General features: G+C 41.3%; 1 protein-coding gene across 5 annotated transcripts; it reads right to left on the bottom strand.

Moving 5' to 3' along the window:
• Positions 1–591: 591 nt before the first annotated feature.
• On the bottom strand, positions 592–24,437 carry LOC140070408 (anillin-like). Of its 5 annotated transcripts, none has more exons than XM_072116894.1 (26): positions 24,193–24,437; positions 21,835–21,926; positions 21,550–21,762; positions 20,791–20,837; positions 18,738–18,792; positions 18,499–18,653; positions 18,278–18,388; positions 18,023–18,109; positions 17,652–17,763; positions 17,453–17,512; positions 16,247–16,443; positions 16,078–16,169; positions 14,478–14,610; positions 14,262–14,397; positions 14,018–14,188; positions 13,517–13,643; positions 13,382–13,430; positions 5,000–5,053; positions 4,497–4,526; positions 4,393–4,414; positions 3,865–3,974; positions 2,430–2,483; positions 1,594–1,680; positions 1,407–1,514; positions 1,160–1,332; positions 592–1,015 (listed from the first exon to the last, which is right to left on the bottom strand). In XM_072116894.1, the coding sequence occupies exons 2-26, from the start codon at positions 21,866–21,868 to the stop codon at positions 871–873; spliced, it is 2,562 nt and encodes an 853-aa protein (XP_071972995.1). In that variant the 5' UTR covers positions 21,869–21,926; positions 24,193–24,437; the 3' UTR covers positions 592–870. The 5 variants fall into 5 exon arrangements, with proteins under 5 accessions (XP_071972995.1, XP_071972997.1, XP_071972998.1 ...); XM_072116896.1 differs by having other exon boundaries at positions 24,219–24,437; XM_072116897.1 differs by having other exon boundaries at positions 24,223–24,437.
• Between the last annotated feature and the right edge of the window lie 289 nt (positions 24,438–24,726).

Below are 24,726 nucleotides of genomic sequence, written 5' to 3'. Positions count from 1 at the left end.
AAAAAAATAAAGATGTACTTGCCTTCCGACGCCCTCCTGGTGTCCCGTGCTGCTGTCGCTCTGGTCCGAGTGCCATGTAAACAAACATGGCCGCCGGAGCAGCGCTGGACACAGCTTCCATCCGGCCGTGGCCGGCCACGCCCACCCGTGTTGTTGACTTACAATGTAGAAGAATTAAAATGCTACTGGCCCTTTTTGTGTATCATAAAATCAAACTATTTAAGCTCCATTTTGTTGTATTCATTTATTTATAATATTATGGGTTTTTGTATCAGACATTCATATACTCGGAATACCACTTTAAAATAATGGAGCGGCCTGGTGGACTGTAGTAAGCTGCGTGTATCACTGCACTAGCAGTCCATTTATTAGATCAGCATGTTGGGTTTCTGCAGCTTCAACTTCAATAGAAACCTTTTCCACTAGCTACAACATAGGCTACACCTAGTACTGTTTTCCATGATGTTCCATGAGGAAAAACCTTATGATGCTCCAGGATTGGATATTTGGCTTCTTGATAGCAGCTTAAATAAGACAGGAGCTGTTGATTAACCCTTCCAAAACACAGCGTGCAAAGAATCACTCCAGCACTCAGACAACTATTATTTATTCATTAGACTCAACAGGACCATTAAAACAAAAGCTCCACAAGTGCAGGCAGCATCAATCATGTAGAGAGAGCAGCACATTGTCCTGCCTATGACACACAGTGACTAAATATACATGTATAGAAGATTACATATAAATTCCCTTTACCTCAACATATAAAGTATTACATATGTGCATAAAATCTGTAAATATATATATGTGCATAAAATAACCAGCCACCGACTCCTTTAGTAGTCAGTGCCATAATGGAGCTAAAACAACTCAGCTGGTGTAGGGCTGTGCAGCATGGTGGCTTGAGGTCATTCTCCCAGGACTTGTCTTCCACGTACGAAGATCTAGAAGCACCTGGTTCAGAGAGTCCATCCACAAGTGTTTCTCTTCTTTAGTGTCTGCAGAGAGCCAGCTCCTGGAAGAAGATTAAGGAGAAAGGTAATGGGAAAATGTGCCTAACATTTGTTGAAACTTTGCATACCCAGTTTACAGTGTGTGTACATGAGGAGCAGCAACATTCACTTTCGATGGACTATCGGTATACAACTGGTATACTCACTTGGTGAAACATAGCGTGTTGCGGCACTGTGTCACAAGGGTGTCTATGTCGTCTTCTCTTTGTGGCCTCATTGTGACAAGTTCCAAAGTATGAGGCCTTGCACAGCTCTCCCTCTTTGCAGCCTCCACCTTTGCGCTGGTGCAGTTGATGAGATTGATCCTCCCTAGAGGTTCCTACAGGATAATTCCCAGATGTTAGAGTCCATCAGGAGGGCATGTTTTATAAACCATTTAAGCAGGAAACACACCTTGCAGTGCTCTTGGTCAGGATAGGCCCAAAATGAGAGTGTATTTCCAGACAGAACACACCATCGCCTGTGCCAAGCCCCTAGTCCACTGACGTCTTCAAACATGGTCTGTAACAAGAGAACAGTAGGTGGCAGAAATCAGAGGATAAACATGGAAGTGCCAGAAAGTTTGTTGATGACCACGTACCAGGAATCCACTGCGTTGGACATTTGAGTGACTCTGACACTGCACTTTGAGGTATAGGTTTCCTTCCAAGGGAGACAGAAATGGAACCTGAGAATACAAGATAATAAGGCCAGGGTAGAGTATAGCATCTTGTTAGTAATGGCATGTCAGCCAGCATAGCATCAGTAACAGCAGGAGAGCGGCATCTTTAAATTTTAGGAGTTATTGTGAGCTAAACAACATACATGTAAACCATTCTGGAGCTGAAAATATAGCAAGTGCAGATCATCCATAATGGTTTTATGCAGTGGCTACCAATCAATTGCCATCAGGATCTGCCACCAACTTACAAGAAGCAAAGCTGATTGTTATACTTCATCTGTTTTACCTCCTGCAATCAGGGACCATTAGAGGTCACTAGGACACTTCATCTACAGGTTTGAAGGTTGAATTCTTCCCATTTCTTGGATTTGGGGAATAAAATTCATTATCAATCTCTTTATCTCCACTTTCAGCCAGGGAATGGAGACATGCAGAAGCGAACAACGCATTCTTACCCAGTCCTGGCTCAGAAACTATTAACCTTGAGTTCAGGGCAGGAGAGTCTGCACGGAAACAGCCTACCTAGGCCACAACAGCTAAAGAATGAATTTACAGAACGATTCAGAACTTTACATCTAACACGGAGGAAATTTTTATTTCTGGGAGACTGCACACCATCCGTATTTACAGATATGTCCCACAGCTCACAATAATACCACTGCATTGTCCTGCGCTAGAAGCCACCAGGGGACCATGCACCAACCACAGGTGGAAGTGAATCTACTCGCTACAATCCATGAGAAATCTGTAACCACCTTATCCTGGAAATGATTTCCAAGCAGACGACCGACCTTTCCTTCCAATTTCATCTAAAAGGAGACAGACAGGTGTGGGAAAACGTGAGAGCAGTGAGGCGACGAGAGGAGAGTGAATTGGCGCATATAAGACATGATAGAGGAACACTCAGGGCCAGAGGTATACAGTATATAGTGTCAGACTCCACTGAAATACTCATTCACGAACATGTATTATGAATGCAGCGTTCTCCTCAGACTGGTACATTTGGTTTTCTTGTTATTGGTCGTTTAAAAAGTTACAACTTTTACAGAAAAAGGCAATGTAACACCATAGATATATAATATAGTTCAAAAGCAACTACAAGGAATTAGCTTTTGGATGGAAAAAAAAAAAAAAGAGGACACAGAGAGCCATAGACAGTAGACGGCTCCTGACCAGCACAACTGACATAAAATACAAGATAACTGTATTGGTGTCAGGGGTTAATAAGGTGAATATCACACTCTATGAAGCCTCTAATATATTGATATTCTCACTAGGATCGTTAAAAAATAAAGAAATCAATAGGGACACTATCTTCAGTCTTTTCTGACTATTTCCAGCCTTTGCTAGGTTCATGTTGGGATATTTGACCTCATTAACTTATGGTAGAGCTCGAACTTGCATATACAGTTTGTGCATCCAAAATATCAGATAATAAGAAAGAAGGTTGGCACTCACCATTCCTTTTAAAAATTTTTTTTTTCTTTATTTCATCCTTTAAAACATTCAGCGAACACAGGGGAGAGGGAACATAGTGGGAGAATAGGTAAGGGACAACACGTTTCGTGATGAGAAAGCACCTTGTTCAGTGCAAAACGAGTTGTCCCTTAAAGGGGTTTTCCAACAAATTCAAGTTAGGCCTTATCCACAGGGTGAACCCCCAAAGCACGAAAATGAGTGGTCTGATCGGTTCCCAAGTACCTCAGTCGGACCCCTCGTTGCTCCATGAGAGTAATAGAGCAGACAGCTGCGCGAGTGCTCCCATTATGTTCATGTTTTAAAGGATGAAAAAAGAAAAATATTTTTTAAAAGAATTAGTGAGTGACAACTATATTTCCTTTTATCGGATATTAATCTCACTATTATTTCAGTATCCATACATTGTCACCCTCGCCCTGAGGCAGTTGCAGAGACCGGACGCTTGTTGACAGCTAGCAAAAAAAGATCTGCAATAGGAAGTGTCGTGTTTCGTGGTAATAAAATAACATTGCTGCGTCATGGCTTGATATTTCCATGCCATTCAAGCAGTCCGGAGCCCCACTAACCAGTCAAAGGGCACCAGTAGGATATCACAGGCTGCACATTTATAATATATGTTGGTGACTTCAGAACTCTTCGAAGGAAACCGAATGAAGTGCAGTAAAAAGTATAAGAGGTGGTGGATGTAAAATTCAAGATCATAAACTTTACCTTTTCCAAAGTAAACTTGAGCTTGCCCAAAGATTCCAGAGTGAGGGTCAGGGATCCAACAAGCAGAAAATTACTGGATCGGATTGGAGTATTAACTGCAGGGCTACAAGCTGTAGTGAGAAAACATCTTTTAAGGGAGATCTCTGTGCACAACTACAAACTGCAGGTGGAGTATCACATACTAACTGGGTTGTCATCCTTTCTATGGAATTTCTTTTGCATGCTGGGACGTATAAAAATTATAATCATTGGCCATTTTTCTATACATTTGGTTGAATAAGTGAAATCGATATTTTGAGTTATTTCAATTATTTGTATTGGTTTTATATTGAGTCATTATATAATTTTAGTGTGGGAGGGGGGGGGATTACTGTCAGTTACAATCTGGACTCCTGCAGTGATCAGGTGGATATGGCTTCTAAGCTCACACAATTACAATGACAGAAATGTTTGACATTCTGCGGTAAATTACCCCTTGCAGATGATGGTTGTATAGTTATATTAACCTTGGAATGAGTCTGAACTTACCTGGAGAATTGAGGGAGGATTTCTGCATAAAAGAGAATGGATAGGTTACACATTACCTCATATAATCCAATAAAATATTTTAAAAAGACCCTGACAATACTTACTTTAGTGGAAAGAAGCTTCTTGGGAGTGATCTAGAAAAAATAAAAAAAATAAAAAAAACACAGACATTGAAGAGCGTATAGAACAAACACTTAGGCTGCATTCACACAATGTATGCCTGCCGTACCATAGTACAGGTATTAATCGGTGCCGGGGAGAGGAGGAGGGGGAGAGCACTGCTCACTACCAGCCCTCTCCATAGCTTAACATTGAGCCCGGCGCCGTATTCCAATAGAAAGATGTCTTATATTTCGCTACAGAACAGTACGGTGGCGCTTCGTACAGCGCCGTGAGGCCATTGTGATGTATGGGGAATGTATATACGCCCCCCATACATTCGTGGGAATGTAGCCTTATTCAGATGGGCGATTCACATACAGAAAATTAATATACCCATAGAAGTCATGGGTCAATATGATGCCAGTGAAAATCACTGATAGCATATGAATGTGAAAAGCACTCAATGAATAGGCCCTCAAAAGGGACATAAAACAAGTCACAGTACCTTGGGCTTCAGCGACTTCCTCTTATCCAGGACCAAGGCAGATCCAGCTTGTGCCTGAAATGCAGTTTACAATACTTCACAAACATGTTCCTAGCATACACTCTTGAAGGGAACCTGTCATCAGCAGCCCTTTTTCTGGCTCCCCTATCACATAGAGATTACTCTACATTTGCCAAAGTTTTAATAGTAAAACTATCATTTTCCAAGAAAAAAAAAAATTAGGTCACTTAGGTAATTTAAGTTTACCTTTATGAATGCAGAGGTATGACCCTAGTGCCATGGAAGTGGGCAGTGGGGAATGCCACCCTTCCGCTAACCCCACTGACCTGCTAAAACGAAAGTAGGAGGACAACAAGGAGGACAACAAGGAGGACAACAAGGAGGACAACAAGGAGGACAACAAGGAGGACAACAAGGAGGACAACAAGGAGGACAACAAGGAGGACAACAAGGAGGACAACAAGGAGGACAACAAGGAGGACAACAAGGAGGACAACAAGGAGGACAACAAGGAGGACAACAAGGAGGACAACAAGGAGGACAACAAGGAGGACAACAAGGAGGACAACAAGGAGGACAACAAGGAGGACAACAAGGAGGACAACAAGGAGGACAACAAGGAGGACAACAAGGAGGACAACAAGGAGGACAACAAGGAGGACAACAAGGAGGACAACAAGGAGGACAACAAGGAGGACAACAAGGAGGACAACAAGGAGGACAACAAGGAGGACGGTGCCTCGCGTGATATCGTCGGGGAAGTGAAAAAGGTAAGTATAGAGTGTGCTCACCTGTTGAGCACTTGTAAAAGTGCAGTAAGGAAGGAGGGAAATAGGGTGTCCACTCCTTAATCGAGTCTCCAATAATGGTATCTTGAGCAGCTCCCACTTACTCCAATGACCGGTATCCAACGGAAACCGTAATAGTGTGTAGATTGAAGAAGCAAAAGGTTTTGGAGTATGTGCGGGTGCGCTACCAACCAGATTAGGAGGTGAGAGGTATACAATAGTCAAATGATGTACAATAATTGGAAAAGGATCGGATGAGATAAATTATGTGTATTTTTAATAGATACAGCAGTAAAAGAAATCCAATGGTTACGCGTTTCGGGAGACACTCCCTTCGTCAGACCATAACTAAAACATACAATAAAAAATTTAAAATAAAATGAAATAAAATATTTGTTAGATGATAGTCAGCAAAATAGAGTATGAGCAAAGGATGTTTGACATACAGTATATTGGGTGGTACTATAGAGATAACGTGTATAGGGAATAGTATTGAAGCGATAAACAAATACAAATAAGGATATATTCAGTGGCTAATCTCATAAGAGACATGTGAATAAATTATATTATATACATTATATATAGAGAGGTTATAATTGACACCAAGGGGTGTTGATAGTACTGAAAATATGTACTTACAAGCGGTTTGGATCGGTGAGGAGAGATGCTGCTGGTTAACCAGGGGCTAGTTTGCCAACTGAATTTATGGCGCTCGAGGACGCCGGCGCCTGCGCAGTCGCGAAGCGAAACTGGCGCATGCGCGGTATGGAAAGAACACTCGTGGTCGTGACGGAGGACTGGCGCATGCGCAGTACGGAAGGACCACTAGCGATGAGAATGGATCCTTGTGGAATAGGGAAAAAGATATATACATATACATGTATGCGCCTAAATGTGGGCAAAGGGAGGGAGAAGATAATATAACAAAATATGGTGTAGGGGAGCAAATAAGGAGAGGGGGGGGGGGAAGGAGACGGAGGGGAAACCCATCAGAGGGGTGTCAGTAAATAAGAAAATAAGAATAGAGTGGATGGGAATTAATATGAGGTTACATCAAAACAATATAGATGGGATAATAAAAATATGCAGCAAGGATAAAAGTAATTAAAATACATAAGTAACAACAATGATAATATATAACCAGCTGGATAGAGAAGGGGGATGGGGGGAGAGAAACCCACAGAAGGATAAAAATAAATGAACATTTATAAGAATAAATATAGAGTGATAAAATGTAATAATAAGAAAATATACAGCGAGATAAATCAAATAATACAATACAGAGGTAACAACAATTAGATGACAAGCTGGATCATAAAATATATCAAAATTACACAAGAGGAATGTACAATGTCAATATTGGATAGGGACAGTGGTGTAAAATAAAATTCCATGTGTTATATTTGATCAATTATTAATGGGTATAGTAGCAAAGGTGGAAGCGGTCAAAAGATGTTATCTAAGCTTTCATTTAGACCGGCCGGAGCTAGAGTTTGGAGCTTGTAGATCCAGTACATTTCCCGTTTGGTAAGATGGTTATACCTCTGAGGAGTGGACGGGGGGATATATTCAATCGGGGTAATGCTGAAATCCCTATAGTTACGTTGATGGTGTTGAGCAGCATGTCTGGATATACTGTGCAAGAGGAAGCCGTTACAGATATTACTTCTATGTTTGTTTAAACGCTCTCTTAGTGGTTGGATAGTTCGACCAATATATTGCAGTTTACAACTACACTCAATTAGATAGATGACGTAGTTGGAGCTACAATTCAAGAAATTGTTAATCTGAAAAGTCTCGCCAGAGTTGTTAGATGTAAATGTTGTTTTTCTGTGACTGATTGTTTCGCAGCATTTACATAACTTATGGCCACACCTGTAACTCCCCAACATTTTGGGAAAGAAGGAAGAGGAAGTAGTGTTCTGTTTGGTGGTGCGTAAGCGACTGGGAGCCAATATATTTTTCAGGGTGCGTGACCTTCTAAACGTGATCTTAGGGTTGTTAGGCAGGATGTTTTTGAGGTGGGGGTCATGGAGGAGTAAGCCCCAGTGTTTTTTTAGAACTCTCCTAATTGCTGCCCCGTCATCTGAGAAAGTGGTGATGAAATTGACATCGTTATTCGGATTCTCGGTTGTTTTTTCTCTCGTCTTAAGACAATCAGTTTGGCTCAGGGTACCGGCCTTGGTGAGTGCTGATGAGATTAAGGGGGGAGGATAACCTTTTGCCTTGAACCTGTCACTTAGAATTTTGCTTTGTTCCTCAAAGTCTTTATTTGTGGTACAGTTACGTCTTATTCGTTTATACTGACCATATGGGATGTTTGTTTTCCATTTTTTGTAGTGATTGCTGGTAAAATCAAGGTAACTGTTGCTATCTACAGTCTTAAAAAATGTTTTAGTATTAATTTGATGGTTTTAGTATTAATTTTTGCCTAAAATTCATAAGAACTCCAAACAACCTCCCGGACGCCCTATTATTTCAGGCATTAATTCCCTCACAGCCAATTTGTCACACTATGTAGATTTATTTCTACAAAAATATGTCAAGAAACTAAAATCATTTACGCTTGACACCTCGGATCTCATTAGACATGTCCTAACGTTACCCTGGGAAGATTCCTATATATTCCTCACCATGGACATTTCGTCTCTCTATACTGTCATACCACATGATTTAGGGGTTAACGCTATCTCCCATTTTCTCAGAAACGATCCAGACATGTCAGACACTCAAAGCAATTTTATACTCACTGCCATCGCATTCATTCTCTCTCATAATTATTTTTCCTTTCATGAACAAATCTATATTCAGCAGCGAGGTACCGCTATGGGCAGCAAATTCGCCCCTAGTTACGCTAACCTTTTACGTGGGCCTCTTCGAAGAACTCAATGGGGCAAATTTACTTACCCGGTCCATTCGCGTTCCAGCGGCGGCTTCTCCACTCTGGATTCGGGTCCGGCCGGGATTTAATAAGGTAGTTCTTCCGCCGTCCACCAGGTGGCGCTGCTGCGCTGAAAGTAAACTCATCGCGCCGGAATGCACCGAGCTGGACCAGGTGAAGGTAAGCGGTCCTTATGCGACACATTTCGGTTTTTAAATGCGGCGGTTTTTCCGAATACGTCGGGTTTTCGTTCGGCCACGCCCCCCGATTTCTGTCGCGCGCATACCGGCCCCGATGCGCCACAATCCGATCGCGTGCGCCAAAAACCCGGGGCAATTCATGTACAAGCGGCGCAAATCGGAAATATTCGGGTAACACGTCGGGAAAACGCGAATCGGGCCCTTAATAAATGACCCCCAATATCTTTTCTCATCCTAACTTTAACAAATGCGTGACCTATAAAAGGCACATAGACGATATTTTTATAATTTGGAATGGCAGTAAAGATGAGGCATTAAGCTTCATAGAAAATATTAATGACAACAGCTGGGGCCTTACATTTACCTCCAGTCTGGCAACCAATGAAATTGAACTTCTGGACGTGACTATCTTCCATACGAACCATCAAATTAATACTAAAACATTTTTTAAGACTGTAGATAGCAACAGTTACCTTGATTTTACCAGCAATCACTACAAAAAATGGAAAACAAACATCCCATATGGTCAGTATAAACGAATAAGACGTAACTGTACCACAAATAAAGACTTTGTGGAACAAAGCAAAATTCTAAGTGACAGGTTCAAGGCAAAAGGTTATCCTCCCCCCCTTAATCTCATCAGCACTCACCAAGGCCGGTACCCTGAGCCAAACTGATTGTCTTAAGACGAGAGAAAAAACAACCGAGAATCCGAATAACGATGTCAATTTCATCACCACTTTCTCAGATGACGGGGCAGCAATTAGGAGAGTTCTAAAAAAACACTGGGGCTTACTCCTCCATGACCCCCACCTCAAAAACATCCTGCCTAACAACCCTAAGATCACGTTTAGAAGGTCACGCACCCTGAAAAATATATTGGCTCCCAGTCGCTTACGCACCACCAAACAGAACACTACTTCCTCTTCCTTCTTTCCCAAAATGTTGGGGAGTTACAGGTGTGGCCATAAGTTATGTAAATGCTGCGAAACAATCAGTCACAGAAAAACAACATTTACATCTAACAACTCTGGCGAGACTTTTCAGATTAACAATTTCTTGAATTGTAGCTCCAACTACGTCATCTATCTAATTGAGTGTAGTTGTAAACTGCAATATATTGGTCGAACTATCCAACCACTAAGAGAGCGTTTAAACAAACATAGAAGTAATATCTGTAACGGCTTCCTCTTGCACAGTATATCCAGACATGCTGCTCAACACCATCAACGTAACTATAGGGATTTCAGCATTACCCCGATTGAATATATCCCCCCGTCCACTCCTCAGAGGTATAACCATCTTACCAAACGGGAAATGTACTGGATCTACAAGCTCCAAACTCTAGCTCCGGCCGGTCTAAATGAAAGCTTAGATAACATCTTTTGACCGCTTCCACCTTTGCTACTATACCCATTAATAATTGATCAAATATAACACATGGACTTTTATTTTACACCACTGTCCCTATCCAATATTGACATTGTACATTCCTCTTGTGTAATTTTGATATATTTTATGATCCAGCTTGTCATCTAATTGTTGTTACCTCTGTATTGTATTATTTGATTTATCTCGCTGTATATTTTCTTATTATTACATTTTATCACTCTATATTTATTCTTATAAATGTTCATTTATTTTTATCCTTCTGTGGGTTTCTCTCCCCCCCCCATCCCCCTTCTCTATCCAGCTGGTTATATATTATCATTGTTGTTACTTATGTATTTTAATTACTTTTATCCTTGCTGCATATTTTTATTATCCCATCTATATTGTTTTGATGTAACCTCATATTAATTCCCATCCACTCTATTCTTATTTTCTTATTTACTGACACCCCTCTGATGGGTTTCCCCTCCGTCTCCTTCCCCTTTCCCCCCCCCCTCTCCTTATTTGCTCCCCTACACCATATTTTGTTATATTATCTTCTCCCTCCCTTTGCCCACATTTAGGCGCATACCTGCGCATACATGTATATGTATATATCTTTTTCCCTATTCCACAAGGATCCATTCTCATCGCTAGTGGTCCTTCCGTACTGCGCATGCGCCAGTCCTCCGTCACGACCACGAGTGTTCTTTCCATACCGCGCATGCGCCAGTTTCGCTTCGCGACTGCACAGGCGCCGGCGTCCTCGAGCGCCATAAATTCAGTTGGCAAACTAGCCCCTGGTTAACCAGCAGCATCTCTCCTCACCGATCCAAACAGCTTGTAAGTACATATTTTCAGTACTATCAACACCCCTTGGTGTCAATTATAACCTCTCTATATATAATGTATATAATATAATTTATTCACATGTCTCTTATGAGATTAGCCACTGAATATATCCTTATTTGTATTTGTTTATCGCTTCAATACTATTCCCTATACACGTTATCTCTATAGTACCACCCAATATACTGTATGTCAAACATCCTTTGCTCATACTCTATTTTGCTGACTATCATCTAACAAATATTTTATTTCATTTTATTTTAAATTTTTTATTGTATGTTTTAGTTATGGTCTGACGAAGGGAGTGTCTCCCGAAACGCGTAACCATTGGATTTCTTTTACTGCTGTATCTATTAAAAATACACATAATTTATCTCATCCGATCCTTTTCCAATTATTGTACATCATTTGACTATTGTATACCTCTCACCTCCTAATCTGGTTGGTAGCGTACCCGCACATACTCCAAAACCTTTTGCTTCTTCAATCTACCCACTGACCTGCTGACAGGCCACAAGCTTGCAAAACATACAATTGTGTGCATGAGGGGTTAGTCATAGTAACCAATGCTTAATTAAAGGGAACCTACCACCACAAATCTACCTATAAAGGTAGATCGGGTGGTAGGTGGATCAATGGGACGTGAGGATAGCCCTTTTAAGGGCTAATCCTCAGGTCCCCGCACTTCTTTAGTAACTTTTATTTGAGTTTTATGGTAATTTTATTATGCGGCTATCCTCACGTCCCATTGATCCACCTACCACCCGATCTACCTTTATATGTAGATTTGTGGTGGTAGGTGCCCTTTAAACAAGGTAGCGCAAAAGTCGATGCCCATTATAAAAGGCAGGTCCTGCATGTGTCTGGCCCTTCTGCACCCTATTCCACACAAATGCTTGCAGCACAAGATCCACTGATTCCAGAAAAAATTGCCTTGCACTGTAACTTATGGGGGGTTTTCCACAAATGCTACTAATCCACTGACAAAGCACTCAGCATATGCAAGTTCAAAATTTTATATCCTATTAATGAATGCTGTTGCTGAGCAAACTGAGATTCTTGGCTTTAACCCCTTAAAGACGCAGGGTTTTTTTTCATTCATTTTTCACTCTCCATCTTCAAAAATCCGCAAGTCTTTTGTTTTTCCGTGTACAGAGCTGTGCGATGGCTTATTTTCTGTTACTTCTCAGTGACATTTTTATTCCATGCTGTGTACTGTGGGCTCAGATTTTAGGAGTTCAACTGTGGGCTCCAAATAACGCCTCTGCTTTTTTCTTTTGTTCGGTACGATCACGGTAATACCAAATTTATATAGGCTTTAATGTGTTTTAATAGATTTTTAAAAATGAAGCGAACAAGTACGAAAAAAAAAAAATTGCTTTGACATCTTCTGACGATAATAACTTTCATTCTTCGGTGTACGGAGCTATGTGATGCGTCATTTTTTGCAAAATGAGCTGACTTTTTCATTGCTACCATTTTAAGGACTGTGCAACCTTTTTAGCACATTTTTTTATGCGAGGTAAAATAGTTTAAAAGTAGCATTTCGGACATTTGGGCGGTATTTTCCGTTATGGGGGTCACTGCAGGCAATAAATGTTTTTATATTTTGATAGATCAGACATTTTAAGATGCAGCGATACCCAACAGGTTTGTGATTTTTAGTTTATTTAGTTTTATATTAGTTCTAGGGAAAGGGGTTGACTTGAATTTTTTTTTTTTTTTTTTAGACCTTCTTGGATTCTTTAACCCCAGATGGTCTGATTGTTCCTACCATATACTGCAATGCTACTGTATTGTAGTATATGGCATTTTTACACAGTATTCATCACAATGAGCCACTGGCTCATTGTAACAAAACTGCAGATGAAGACCTGAGGCAAACCCCACCTCTGTATGAAAAGGGATCACCCCTTGAGCCCTGCACCTATGTGCAGGATATCCGCACTTTTGCGTCCCAGAGCGTGAAGGGGTTATTCAAAATAAACCTCTAACCCTTTAATGGAAACAACTGTGCACAATGTATCAAATTCTGAAATTTGAGTTTCGAATTAAAAAAAAAAAAAAGGAAAACATCTTTTTGTGTCTACATCTCCTATGCATCCTATGAATCTCCGTGCCATCTCTCTACAAACAGTGTCCAATCCAGCACTTGCTCTATTCTTTGTTGTTACAACAATGAGGAGAGGCACATAACACAGTCATTCCTGGAAATTATTATTTCCATGCATTACCCCTGAGAAATAGATCCATAAAACTGCTGAGGTTTACATGCAGGAACACTCTTACTCACCAAACTGTAGACTTCGACCTCTATTTTAAAGTCTGAGGAGGCGTCTTTTCTGTGGATAGGAAATTATCCTCATATTATCAGCTCTTTAATGACCCTACAGTGAATAACATGGCTGAAAAATGTTGTCGCACTTACAGTGTTAGTGTTGTGGGAAATATTATGGTGTCCCCAGTTTGTGCATCAGAAGCGCTGGCTAGAGGTGTAGCCACTACATCGTAGGCTCCATAACGGATAAGAATAAGGAAGTAATGTCCTGTAGGACCTGCGGGAAAAAAAAAAAAAAAAGAAGAGGAGACCACATATAGATTTCCCACAAGCTTTAACTGTGAAGACTGTTGACTGGATAAGCAGTCCATTACTTCATGCACAGTGAGGGCAAGACCCTGAAACATCCTGTGCCATCTGGAAAAAGTAAAAAATTATTTTGGGGGGCCATTAACAATAAGCCGTTTTGTGCACATACATGAGGAATAACGCTATTAATGGCCATAAAAGCCTTTCCTTATAGGCATTTGAAGTGAATTCAAAGAAAGCGAATAGTTCATTCAATATGTAAAGTTCTTGAAAGTACAGTGACCATTTAATTAAAATTAAAGTTTTATCAAACTTTGTATCCTTTACAGAAGATCCAAGTACCTGTTTCCAGGAAGGTAGAACACACGTAATCCACTTTAAGAGGAAGTCGTATGTCAGATATGGTGACAGAGCCAGAGCAAGGCCTCATCTCGACAATAGGACTGGTGGGCTGCTCGGATCTTCCTCCTCTAAGTCGTTCCAGCTCTTTAAGCAGAGCCTTCTTCTTTTCACCTAATAGAAAGTAACCATTCTGCATCACTGTGTAACCACTCAATGTACATGAAATAACTGAAAGTTTACTCACAGGACAGCAGCAGCAAGCGCTCAGCTTCAGCCTCCTGCCGTGTGCCTTTTCCATGTTCAGCATCTACACAGTAGCTCAGTGCACAACAGGACTGCTCAATTATGCGCTGGAGAGAGGACACCTCTTTACTCAGGAGCTGTCAACGAAAACACACTTGTCAGGGTAAAGTTCCTGTCAAAGCTACATCACAACAACAATTCTGACAAGGTCTCAAACCTTGATCTTCTCCTTCAGATCCACAGGTACATCTGCCACATCCTGTATCTTTGGAAGAGGTTTCTGGTCAGCTTTTTGCTGGGCAGTGGGCTCTCCCTGAATATTCCTTCGTAGAGTACGGTAAGTGTCAATGCTGAAATGAGTCACAACGCGGTTTATAAAGCACGAATGGAGTAAAGAATGGCAACATGTTTGTTTAACCCCTTCCCGCCGATGCCCTTTTTTTTGGCGTTTTCATTTTTCACTCCCCACCTTTAAAAATCTATAACTTTTTTATTTTTCCATGTAAAGAGCTGTGTGATAGCTTGTTTTCTGCATAACAAATTGCAATTCAAAATGGTGGTATTTAAAATTCCATGCCAGGTACTGGGAAGCGACAAAAAAAATTCCAAGTGCAGTGAAATTGGTGAAAAACCGCATATGCATTGTGTTCTTGTGGGCTTGAATTTTACAGATTTCACTGTATTCACAGTCGGTACTATCATGGGGATACCAAATTTGTATAGGTTTTAGAATGTTTACATACATTTACAAAAATTAAAACCACCTGTACAAATTTTTTTTTTCATTTTGCCATCTTCTGGCGCTAATAACTTTTTGATACTTCGGTGTATGGAACTGTGGGTGGTGTAATTTTTTGCATCTTTTGATGATGTTATTAATGCTATCATTTTTAGGACTGTACAACCTTTTGATCACTTTTTATACTCTTTAAAATGGCAAAAAAGTGCCATTTTCGACTTTGGGCGCTATTTTCCGTTACGGGGTTAAACGCAGTGAAAAACCATTAAAATATTTTGATCGGATGCAGCAATACCTAATGTGTTTATTATTTTTACTGTTTATTTATATTTGTATCAGTTCTAGGGAAAGGGGGGTGATTTGAATTTCTATGGTTTTTTATTATCATTTTTTTAACTTTTTTTTTATTTTTACTATTTTTCAGAATCCCTAGGGCACTTTAAGCCTAGGTTGTCTGATCGATCCTATCGTATACTGTCATACTACAGTATGGCAGTATAAGGCAATTTTCCTCCTCATTCATTACAATATGCTGATCCCACATTGTAACAAAAGAGTTAACACAAGTCAGCCTCGGGTCTTCAGAAGACCTGAAGCTGTCATGGCGACGGATTGTCGCTCCCCGATGAAGTTGTGGGGAGCGACGATCCTCGGCAAAATGGAGGCGCCCATGCGCCGCCACATTTTTTTTTTTTTTAAGCCGCCGCCGATCAACGGTTTGACACCCGCTATGAGTGCTAGCACCAACTGCGGGCGTTACTAGTAAGCCTTTGCTGCAGTATGCAGATCAGTCCATGAGCCATCTCCATGCACCCGCACCCAGCATGTGACGTAATATTACATCACATGTCAGTAAGGGGTTAAAGGAATGTTCTGTAGTTTAAAAACATGTCTGCTTTCTTCTAAAACAGCTCTTCTCCTGGCCATGTTTAGTTTTTGTTTCTATATAGTTAAGCTGCCAAACGAGCACAAAACATGGTCAAGTGTGGCACTGTTTTTGGAAGACAGAAGCCATGTTTTCCAACCTCTGGACAATCCCTTTAAGGAAGCATCCCTGAAATCATCATTACACAGATACCTGTATGGAAGATGGATCTCCTCGTTAGCTGAAGTCTTCAGAGTTTCCAGGGGTTCTTCACGCAGCTCAGGCAAACTGGATACAACAGAATTCTGCAGGAACAGCTGGTATTAAGAAACATAAAGGCATTTGGGGAAAAAACAAGGACAAGGAAAAAACAAGGACTCACCAGGGGGCTGATCGCAGCCTGGAGATCTAGCGATTTAGTAAGAGGAGATAGAATGGACATTGGAGGAAGGTCTCCTTCTGTCTCTGAGGACAAATGTTCTTCAGCATCTTCACTTACATCCAACACACCCTCAAATATTCTGTCAATCAATTCTGAACTGTTCATAGTTAACCTTCTGCCGTCTCCATCAGTGACTCCTGCCAAAAGACATTAAAATAAGTATACCCCATTATGGAATAATTCACATTTGGGACAGGTATACATGTTCAAAGATGGAAGCAGAGGGGGGTAGGCCATTTACAACAACTATATTAACTTTATCATTGAAACAACACATGGAAAATGGGACCTTGAGGTCAGGGAATTGCCAGATGACGAATGGGAGGAGATTTTGGGTTCTCTGAGTGTAGCATCTTTGAATGTGGCACAGAGGCGTTCTCAACTATTCCTATTACACAGGGCATATAGGACCCTGGTGGTGTTGCACAAGATTTGGTTGAGGGCGGATGCATATCATCCACGGTGCCTAGCTAAAGGGGCTAATATACTGCATATATTCTGGGCGTGCACAGAGTTAAGAGGGTTATGGAACAAAACAGAGCTTAATACAGGAGGTGTTTGGAGTCCACATTCAGAAAGACACCAAAGTTTTTGTGTTGGGGCATGTGGGTGGGATAGATGTTACTAAGGCAGAACAGATGGCGAAGATGGCCAATGGTCACATGTCCACATAACATGTCCTGCAGCTGATTGGGCAGGTCATGTGATCATCACTAGGTTTGTCTGTAGTGGATTGGATGCAGTGCATCCAGTATGGTCAGTGTTGTGGGGAGACTCATCTCAGTGAGGTGATGTGCAGTTACACATCATTACTATGGTAACAGAGCAGGACAGTCTGTTACATCATCACTGGTAGCAGAGCATAAGAGGGAGGAGAAGTTACTGAGAAGTGAAGGATCAGGGTAGCTGTAGTTGGCTACCATCTCCGAGATAATTCCACCTACTATAGAAAGCCCATAACATTTTGTGAATCAAAGAAGCAGACTAGTTAAGTTCCATTTTGTGATTTATGACATGGAGTTTTGTTGTATTAATTTATTTATAGCATTGTGGGTATTTGAATCAGAAGTTCGTATTCCCAAAATACCCCTCTAACTTTACGTTGGAGTTTGCTGAACCTAAACTACAAAACATATCAGTTCATACCATCTGGAGACCGCCTGTCTGCCATTTCACCTAAAGGCGGCACATGGTCCTCTAGGGTGTCTGGAGAAAAAAAAAAAGTTTGAAATAAATGGAAATTAAACATCTATTACTCCTCTAACATGGCCTTTAGCCACTGTACTGTACAGGATAGTAAATGACAATAGCCTTTCTCCACAGAAAGAAGAAAAAAAGCCCTCACCAGAATCACAGGATCGTCTGAGCCGAACTTCAAGGGAAGAGATGCATCGCTCATCTGATACATCTAGGGATCCATCACTACCTTCTGGAGACTGCTCCACACACTCAGATTCCTGCACATGAATGACAACACAGATCGTTAGCAGGTGCATCATGCTGTAGACAATGCCTTGCTGCGAATTACCACTTTTATTAGTTTTGGTCATAAAATAAATTACTTTATCCTACAATGATGAGATTGTACAAAGACAAGCTGGATACTGCGGTCTTCATGGACATTGCCTGACCTTCCATATTGCAGCTACCCTATAATAGGAGGCGTTTGTAACTCAATGCTGGTAGTAACAATAAGTAGAAGTTGCTGGCACTTACACTTGAGTCTGAATCCAAAATGGGGCCCATTTTCACACTCCCACGCCCGGCTCTGACTCGTCTCCTTCTTTTCCCTCTGCTGAGGTCCTGAAGACCAGTGAGGGAGCATTCAAATCCATGAAATGAGCCGAGTTTCACCACAAGTGACCACACTCTATCAGTGTAATTATCACCTCACCACCTAACACCCTGTGCCTTTTCCACAGAGGATGTGCTACCTTACCAGCCCAATCCACAGTGACCACTCTACATTACCTGACCGTCTTGTTTCAGGGCCCTCTTCTGTGGCTGTCTCATGGACGCTACTCTCCAAGGGTTACTGCGGTCTAGCACTGAGCACACCATCGCCAACTCTTCTTGGCGTTCCTGAAAATCAACCGAAAAGCTGCATGAGGGGCAAGATGTATACATGAGACCCCCAAATATCAGCTAATTACTATCTAGTCCTACCAACCTATCCAGTCTAGAGCACTCACCTTGCGAAGGCGGCTGGCTGTCTCCACACTGGGAGGCTCATCCTCTGAGTGTAAAGGGCGACGATTGGCCAGGGTGCTATGTGCCACTGGCAAGGGATGTTCCTCCATGACCAATTTATATCCAGACTTTTCTGTACCACCCATGTCCCCATGTCCTACAAAGACAAAGCCAACAGGGTAATGTTATCGAAACACCATTGCATTTGTAGAGAGGTGACGGTCTCACAGCTGCCCATTACCTGAAAGGCTTTCTGCTTCTTCGTCTGGTGCAGTATCCGTCAGCCCAGATGTGTCCTGTAAGAAGACAAAACAGGCAGCAATCTGCTCTAGGGGAACAAAAAGCAACTCATACGGTCCAAAAATCCACCTACCTTTCTAATCTGGTATAACTAAACTTGATAAGTGCCCAATTATTAGACAACCATAGAAAAATAGAGGTAGTCTACATTGACAATATTGACGTTAAATATGGCATTACATAGAAGACTGTTTGCGATTTCTAGATTGTATTTCAGTGTAAAAGTTTCCTTCCGATTGCCATAACACTTTGTATTTTTCTATTTCAGGGCTATATGAGAGCTTTATAAATGCGAGACAAATTATGCCATTTAATAATCTGTGCCCTGTACTGGGGAGCTGGAATTGTTCATATTCTAAAACAGAGCCCTTTTCACCCATATTTATTGGTACTATGTGTGTTTACATTTTTGTAGTCTGAATGACAATAGGAGCAGAATTGCAGAAACAGTTTTTAGGATAAACTGCTACAATTGCAGATAACAGACACTATATATATTGACCCTCCCCCAGTAGACAATGGTGTAGCATGTAAAAAGGCTTCTGCCCTTAAGATGTTAAACTTGTGTTTAATGGCAGGGCCAGAGATGACAAGACCAAGCAAAAGACCTGTTATCTAGTGTTTGTTTCCATTACTCAGCTTCCGGTTTCAGAAATACTTGATACTGAGAACCATCGATTTCTACAATGAATGGAATCAAGAAGCAGCCAAACATACTTAATAATATGCCACTTGTCCCTCCAACGAAAATCCCCTCCCCCAAACCATATTGTACCCCCATTTCCTGTGTAACATCTGTGTTCCCGACTAAGTCTATGATTCATCTCGTGTGTATAACCTAAATGCTGGAGACATGTGCATCAAAATATGGCCCTCAGGGACCAATAAAGTTTTATTGTATTGTATTTTTCAGCTTTAGGACAGAGCCACATTTTCCAAACCTGACATGCATCACTTTGTGTGTTAATAACTTTTGAATGCTTCAACATATCCAAGTGATTATGAGACATATCCGTTACATATTTTACTTTATTACAGTTGTAAAAGTTTGATCGTATACAGTGCGTTTATTTATTAAAAAAAAAAAAAAAAGTGTGTCTGAAATTTGCTGCCTTGCAGAAAAATAGTGGATGCATCCAAATTAATTTCTAAATAACATTTACCATATGTTCCCTTTATTTTGGTATAATTTTTTTTTATATTCTTTAGGTTAACAAATTTATTAGTACATTTATAAATTTTCAGAAACATTTACATATAAAGTTTTAAAGAGATTTGAGAAGGCTTATATTTGAGAAACCTCCATAAATCCCCCCATTTTGTCCAACTATGTAAAAAAAATTATGCAAAACAACTTTTAGGTTGTTTGTCAACCCTTTATGCATTTTGTATTAAAAATTGGAAGAAAGCAGAAAGTAAAAGCTGCCAGAAGGCATTAACAAGTATGTAGGGAGGTGTGTGCGTTTGCCGAGTTTTAAATATGATGGGCACAAATCACTTCAGACAGTTCTTATCTCCAATCTCCAGGCAGGAATGAGGGACAGCACAGCTGCTGAAGCAAGATACTTTCTTTTAGCTATGAGTGGTCAGTTAGATATGACGATTAGCAATCAATGACAGCTTTTTCCACGGTTCCATCACCAGGTGTTTATACAGTAACTGTATGACAATATAAAGCATCCAAATGTCACAACAGCTGGCTAATCATGAGGAGTTATCTTGTCCTCTGCCCTCAACCAGTTAAAGGGGTTTGACACTTTACCTCACGATTTTTGTAGTGTGTGTGTGTGTGTGTGTGTCAGAATATTAGGCAATTAACCAATATGTGTATATTAAAAAATCTGCAACGTTTTCCTGAAATGTAAAGCAAAGCTCCAGAAATATATTTTCAGCTTCCATTCCTGTCCACAAAATAGAGGAAATGGAGGCTCATGTGATCCTAAGTGGTCAGAACAGATGATGCATATGGCTAAGACGCAGAAGTAGGAACTCACCTTTTCACTCTCCATTCCTGACATAGTGTCAGTCTGTGGTCCGTCAGCTGAAATAGAGAAAAAAATTGAGCCAAGAACACATTGGTGTATATACCAAGAATATTTCCATGTCACAGCAGCAAAGAGGTCTTGAGCTGCGTCCACACATTAAAGCAATGTTAACGCAACAGGTGAACACGGCCTCTTGGTGTAAGGGGGGGGGCAACAGATTGAGAGCTCCTGGAGTTGCAGACACATTAGTTGATGCATTAATAATGTAAGTTGAATCAGCCCAGAATGTAAGTGGGGATGAAGTAAATCAACTCTTGATTCTTCAGATGCTTAGGCTGTGGGTCCTACAGTGGCAATCGATATTAGTGAATCGGTCTGTGATTGAGTTGGGAATTCTAAAATGGACCATTGCAGATAAAGGTGAAGGGGATAGTGTAAAAATGTTCTTTTTATGCCCAAATTTGAGGGGGAATTAGGCTGCATCTACACGAATGTGTGCAAGATTGCGGCCGTACATACATCCCCCAAAGACAGCAATGGTCGCACGGATCGATACGGTGTCACACATGTGTGGCACCCTACAATGGGAAAAGATAGGACATGTCCGATCTCTCCCTGTGTGCACAGGCGTATGCCGTGCATCTTTATGGAGAGGGGACCGGTCGCCCCTCCTGGCGGAAATCCTCATATGAGTTTGGCCTTAGACTGTATGCTCCTGAGGCTGCAGATGCTGTGTTATTGACGAATATGTAAGCAAGGTGAAGGTACCTCTTTTGCTCATCTCCTGCAACATCTGGATGCGGGACCTTACTGACATAATGGCGGGGGTGTCAGGTTTCACCTCCCTTTCAGTAATACGCAATAGAGAAGACCATCCAGCCTTGGGGGACTCCTCCGGGGCCCCAGGTTCTCTGTTCTCGTTTCCATCCTCAGCTGTAGTCAAACGTCTCTTCCTTGGCGACTCATTGCAGGATTCGGGGCCTAGAGGAAGCAAGATTTTACATGAGCTCCTGAACCGAACTGTCACCTCCAGTTTGTATGTCATAAACTTACAGAGTCTCTTCAGGGGTTGGCGCCTCATTTCCATCCTCAGTACACGCTAAAACAACCTCTGCACAAGAAAAAAAGTGGTACCGTGCAGTGTCCTGAAGATAAGAAACAGGAACATGTAGAATGAATAAAGTTAGTACTGTGCAGTAACTATACATACAGAATAAAACAAAAAGCAGATACAGCGAATGACACAAAGCATAGAGAACATGAGAAGTGGTACTGTGCAGTGTCCATATATACAGAATAAGAACAGACACTGAGAAATACACCCAGTATACAGGACAAGAGAAGTGGTACTGTGCAGTGTCCATTTATACAGAATAAGAGCAGATACTGAGAATTACACCCAGTATACAGGACAGGAGAAGTGGTACTGTGCAGTGTCCATATATACAGAATAAGAGCAGATACTGAGAATTACACCCAGTATACAGGACAGGAGAAGTGGTACTGTGCAGTGTCCATATATACAGAATAAGAGCAGATACTGAGAATTACACCCAGTGTAAAGGACAAGAGAAGTGGTACTGTGCAGTGTCCATATATACAGAATAAGAGCAGATACTGAGAATTACACCCAGTATACAGGACAAGAGAAGTGGTACTGTGCAGTGTCCATATATACAGAATAAGAGCAGATACTGAGAATCACACCCAGTATACAGGACAAGAGAAGTGGTACTGTGCAGTGTCCATATATACAGGATAAGAGCAGATACTGAGAATCACACCCAGTATACAGGACAGGAGAAGTGGTGCTGTGCAGTGTCCATATATACAGAATAAGAGCAAATACTGAGAATTACACCCAGTATACAGGACAGGAGAAGTGGTACTGTGCAGTGTCCATATATACAGAATAAGAGCAGATACTGAGAATTACACCCAGTGTACAGGACAGGAGAAGTGGTACTGTGCAGTGTCCATATATACAGAATAAGAGCAGATACTGAGAATTACACCCAGTATACAGGACAAGAGAAGTGGTACTGTGCAGTGTCCATATATACAGAATAAGAGCAGATACTGAGAATTACACCCAGTATACAGGACAAGAGAAGTGGTACTGTGCAGTGTCCATTTATACAGAATAACAGCAGATACTGGGAATTACATCCAGTATACAGGACAAGAGAAGTGGTACTGTGCAGTGTCCATATATACAAAATAAGAGCAGATACTGAGAATTACACCCAGTATACAGGACAGGAGAAGTGGTGCTGTGCAGTGTCCATATATACAGAATAAGAGCAAATACTGAGAATTACACCCAGTATACAGGACAAGAGAAGTGGTACTGTGCAGTGTCCATATACAGGCATTCCCCGGGTTACATACAAGATAGGTTCTGTAGTTTTGTTCTTAAGTTTAATTTGTATGTAAGTCGGAACTGTATACTTTATCATTGTAATCCCAGACAGAACTTTTTTGGTCTCTGTAACAATTGGATTTTAAAAATGTTGGGTTGTCATAAGAATCAATACTAACAATAAAGCTTCATGACAGAGAGATTTGATAACTGTTATAGCTGTTTATTGTAGCCTAGGACTAAAGTACAATAAATTACCAATATCCAGAGGTCTGTTTGTAACTATGGGTCGTATGTAAGTCGAGTGTTCTTAAGTAGGGGACCGCCTGTATACAGAATAAGAGCAGATACTGAGAATTACACCCAGTATACAGGACAAGAGAAGTGGTACTGTGCAGTGTCCGTATATACAGAATAAGAGCAGATACTGAGAATTACACCGAGTATACAGGACAAGAGAAGTGGTACTGTGCAGTGTCCATATATACAGAATAAGAGCAGATACTGAGAATTACACCGAGTATACAGGACAAGAGAAGTGGTACTGTGCAGTGTCCATATATACAGAATAAGAGCAGATTCTGAGAATTACACCCAGTATACAGGACAGGAGAAGTGGTACTGTGCAGTGTCCATATATACAGAATAAGAGCAGATACTGAGAATTACACCCAGTATACAGGACAAGAGAAGTGGTACTGTGCAGTGTCCATATATACAGAATAAGAGCAGATACTGAGAATTACACCCAGTATACAGGACAGGAGAAGTGGTACTGTGCAGTGTCCATATATACAGAATAAGAGCAGATACTGAGAATTACACCCAGTATACAGGACAGGAGAAGTGGTACTGTGCAGTGTCCATATATACAGAATTTGATATAAACAAATACTTAAACGATTGAAAACAATAAGTCGATTTTAGGATATTAACAGCAGTAGTCTGGATCACTACCATGCACTGTACATGTACACACGGCCATACACATCGGGTGAGCACAGCCCGGGATTAGGACACACTAGCACATAGTATAAATCACACATCACCCTCTCTCCCGATATCAGCGCCGCACCTGCCTCAGTACGAACCGATCTTCAGTTTTCAATCTCGGCGCCTAATCCAGGTATGAACATTCTTGGCACTAGAGGATGCTCCTCCCACTGTGTGTTGTCTATCCTGAAGCAGAGCCAAGCTCTCAGGGAAGCATAACCGTCCCATGAAACATGGCTGCCGCTGTAACACAAAGCGACCTCTAGTGCATGGATACTGCACCCGGACGTCAAGGTGAGGAGGCGGGTGCTGTCAGTCAGTCCTTTCCTACGGGATTTATAATTGGCTGGGTTTCTTTTTAGGGAAGGGCTGGACATAGTGAAATTTGGTGGGCGAGTGTGGCTGTTACAACCGTTTATTGGAGGAAGCGCCCTGTAGTCCAGAGGTGTATGCACTGCTTGTGCCTAAATCCCATACTTGGTTGGTGCCTAGTGCTTACCAGCGGTTTCTTTTCACTCATAAGGACCTTGTCGCCCCCTAGTGGTCAGGTCCTGCACACACACTTTTGCCCCCTAGTGGTCAGGTACTGC

Source organism: Engystomops pustulosus, chromosome 7, assembly GCF_040894005.1.
Source record: "Engystomops pustulosus chromosome 7, aEngPut4.maternal, whole genome shotgun sequence".
Taxonomy (NCBI): Eukaryota; Metazoa; Chordata; class Amphibia; order Anura; family Leptodactylidae; genus Engystomops; species Engystomops pustulosus.
This window is presented reverse-complemented; position numbering and strand designations above follow the sequence as displayed.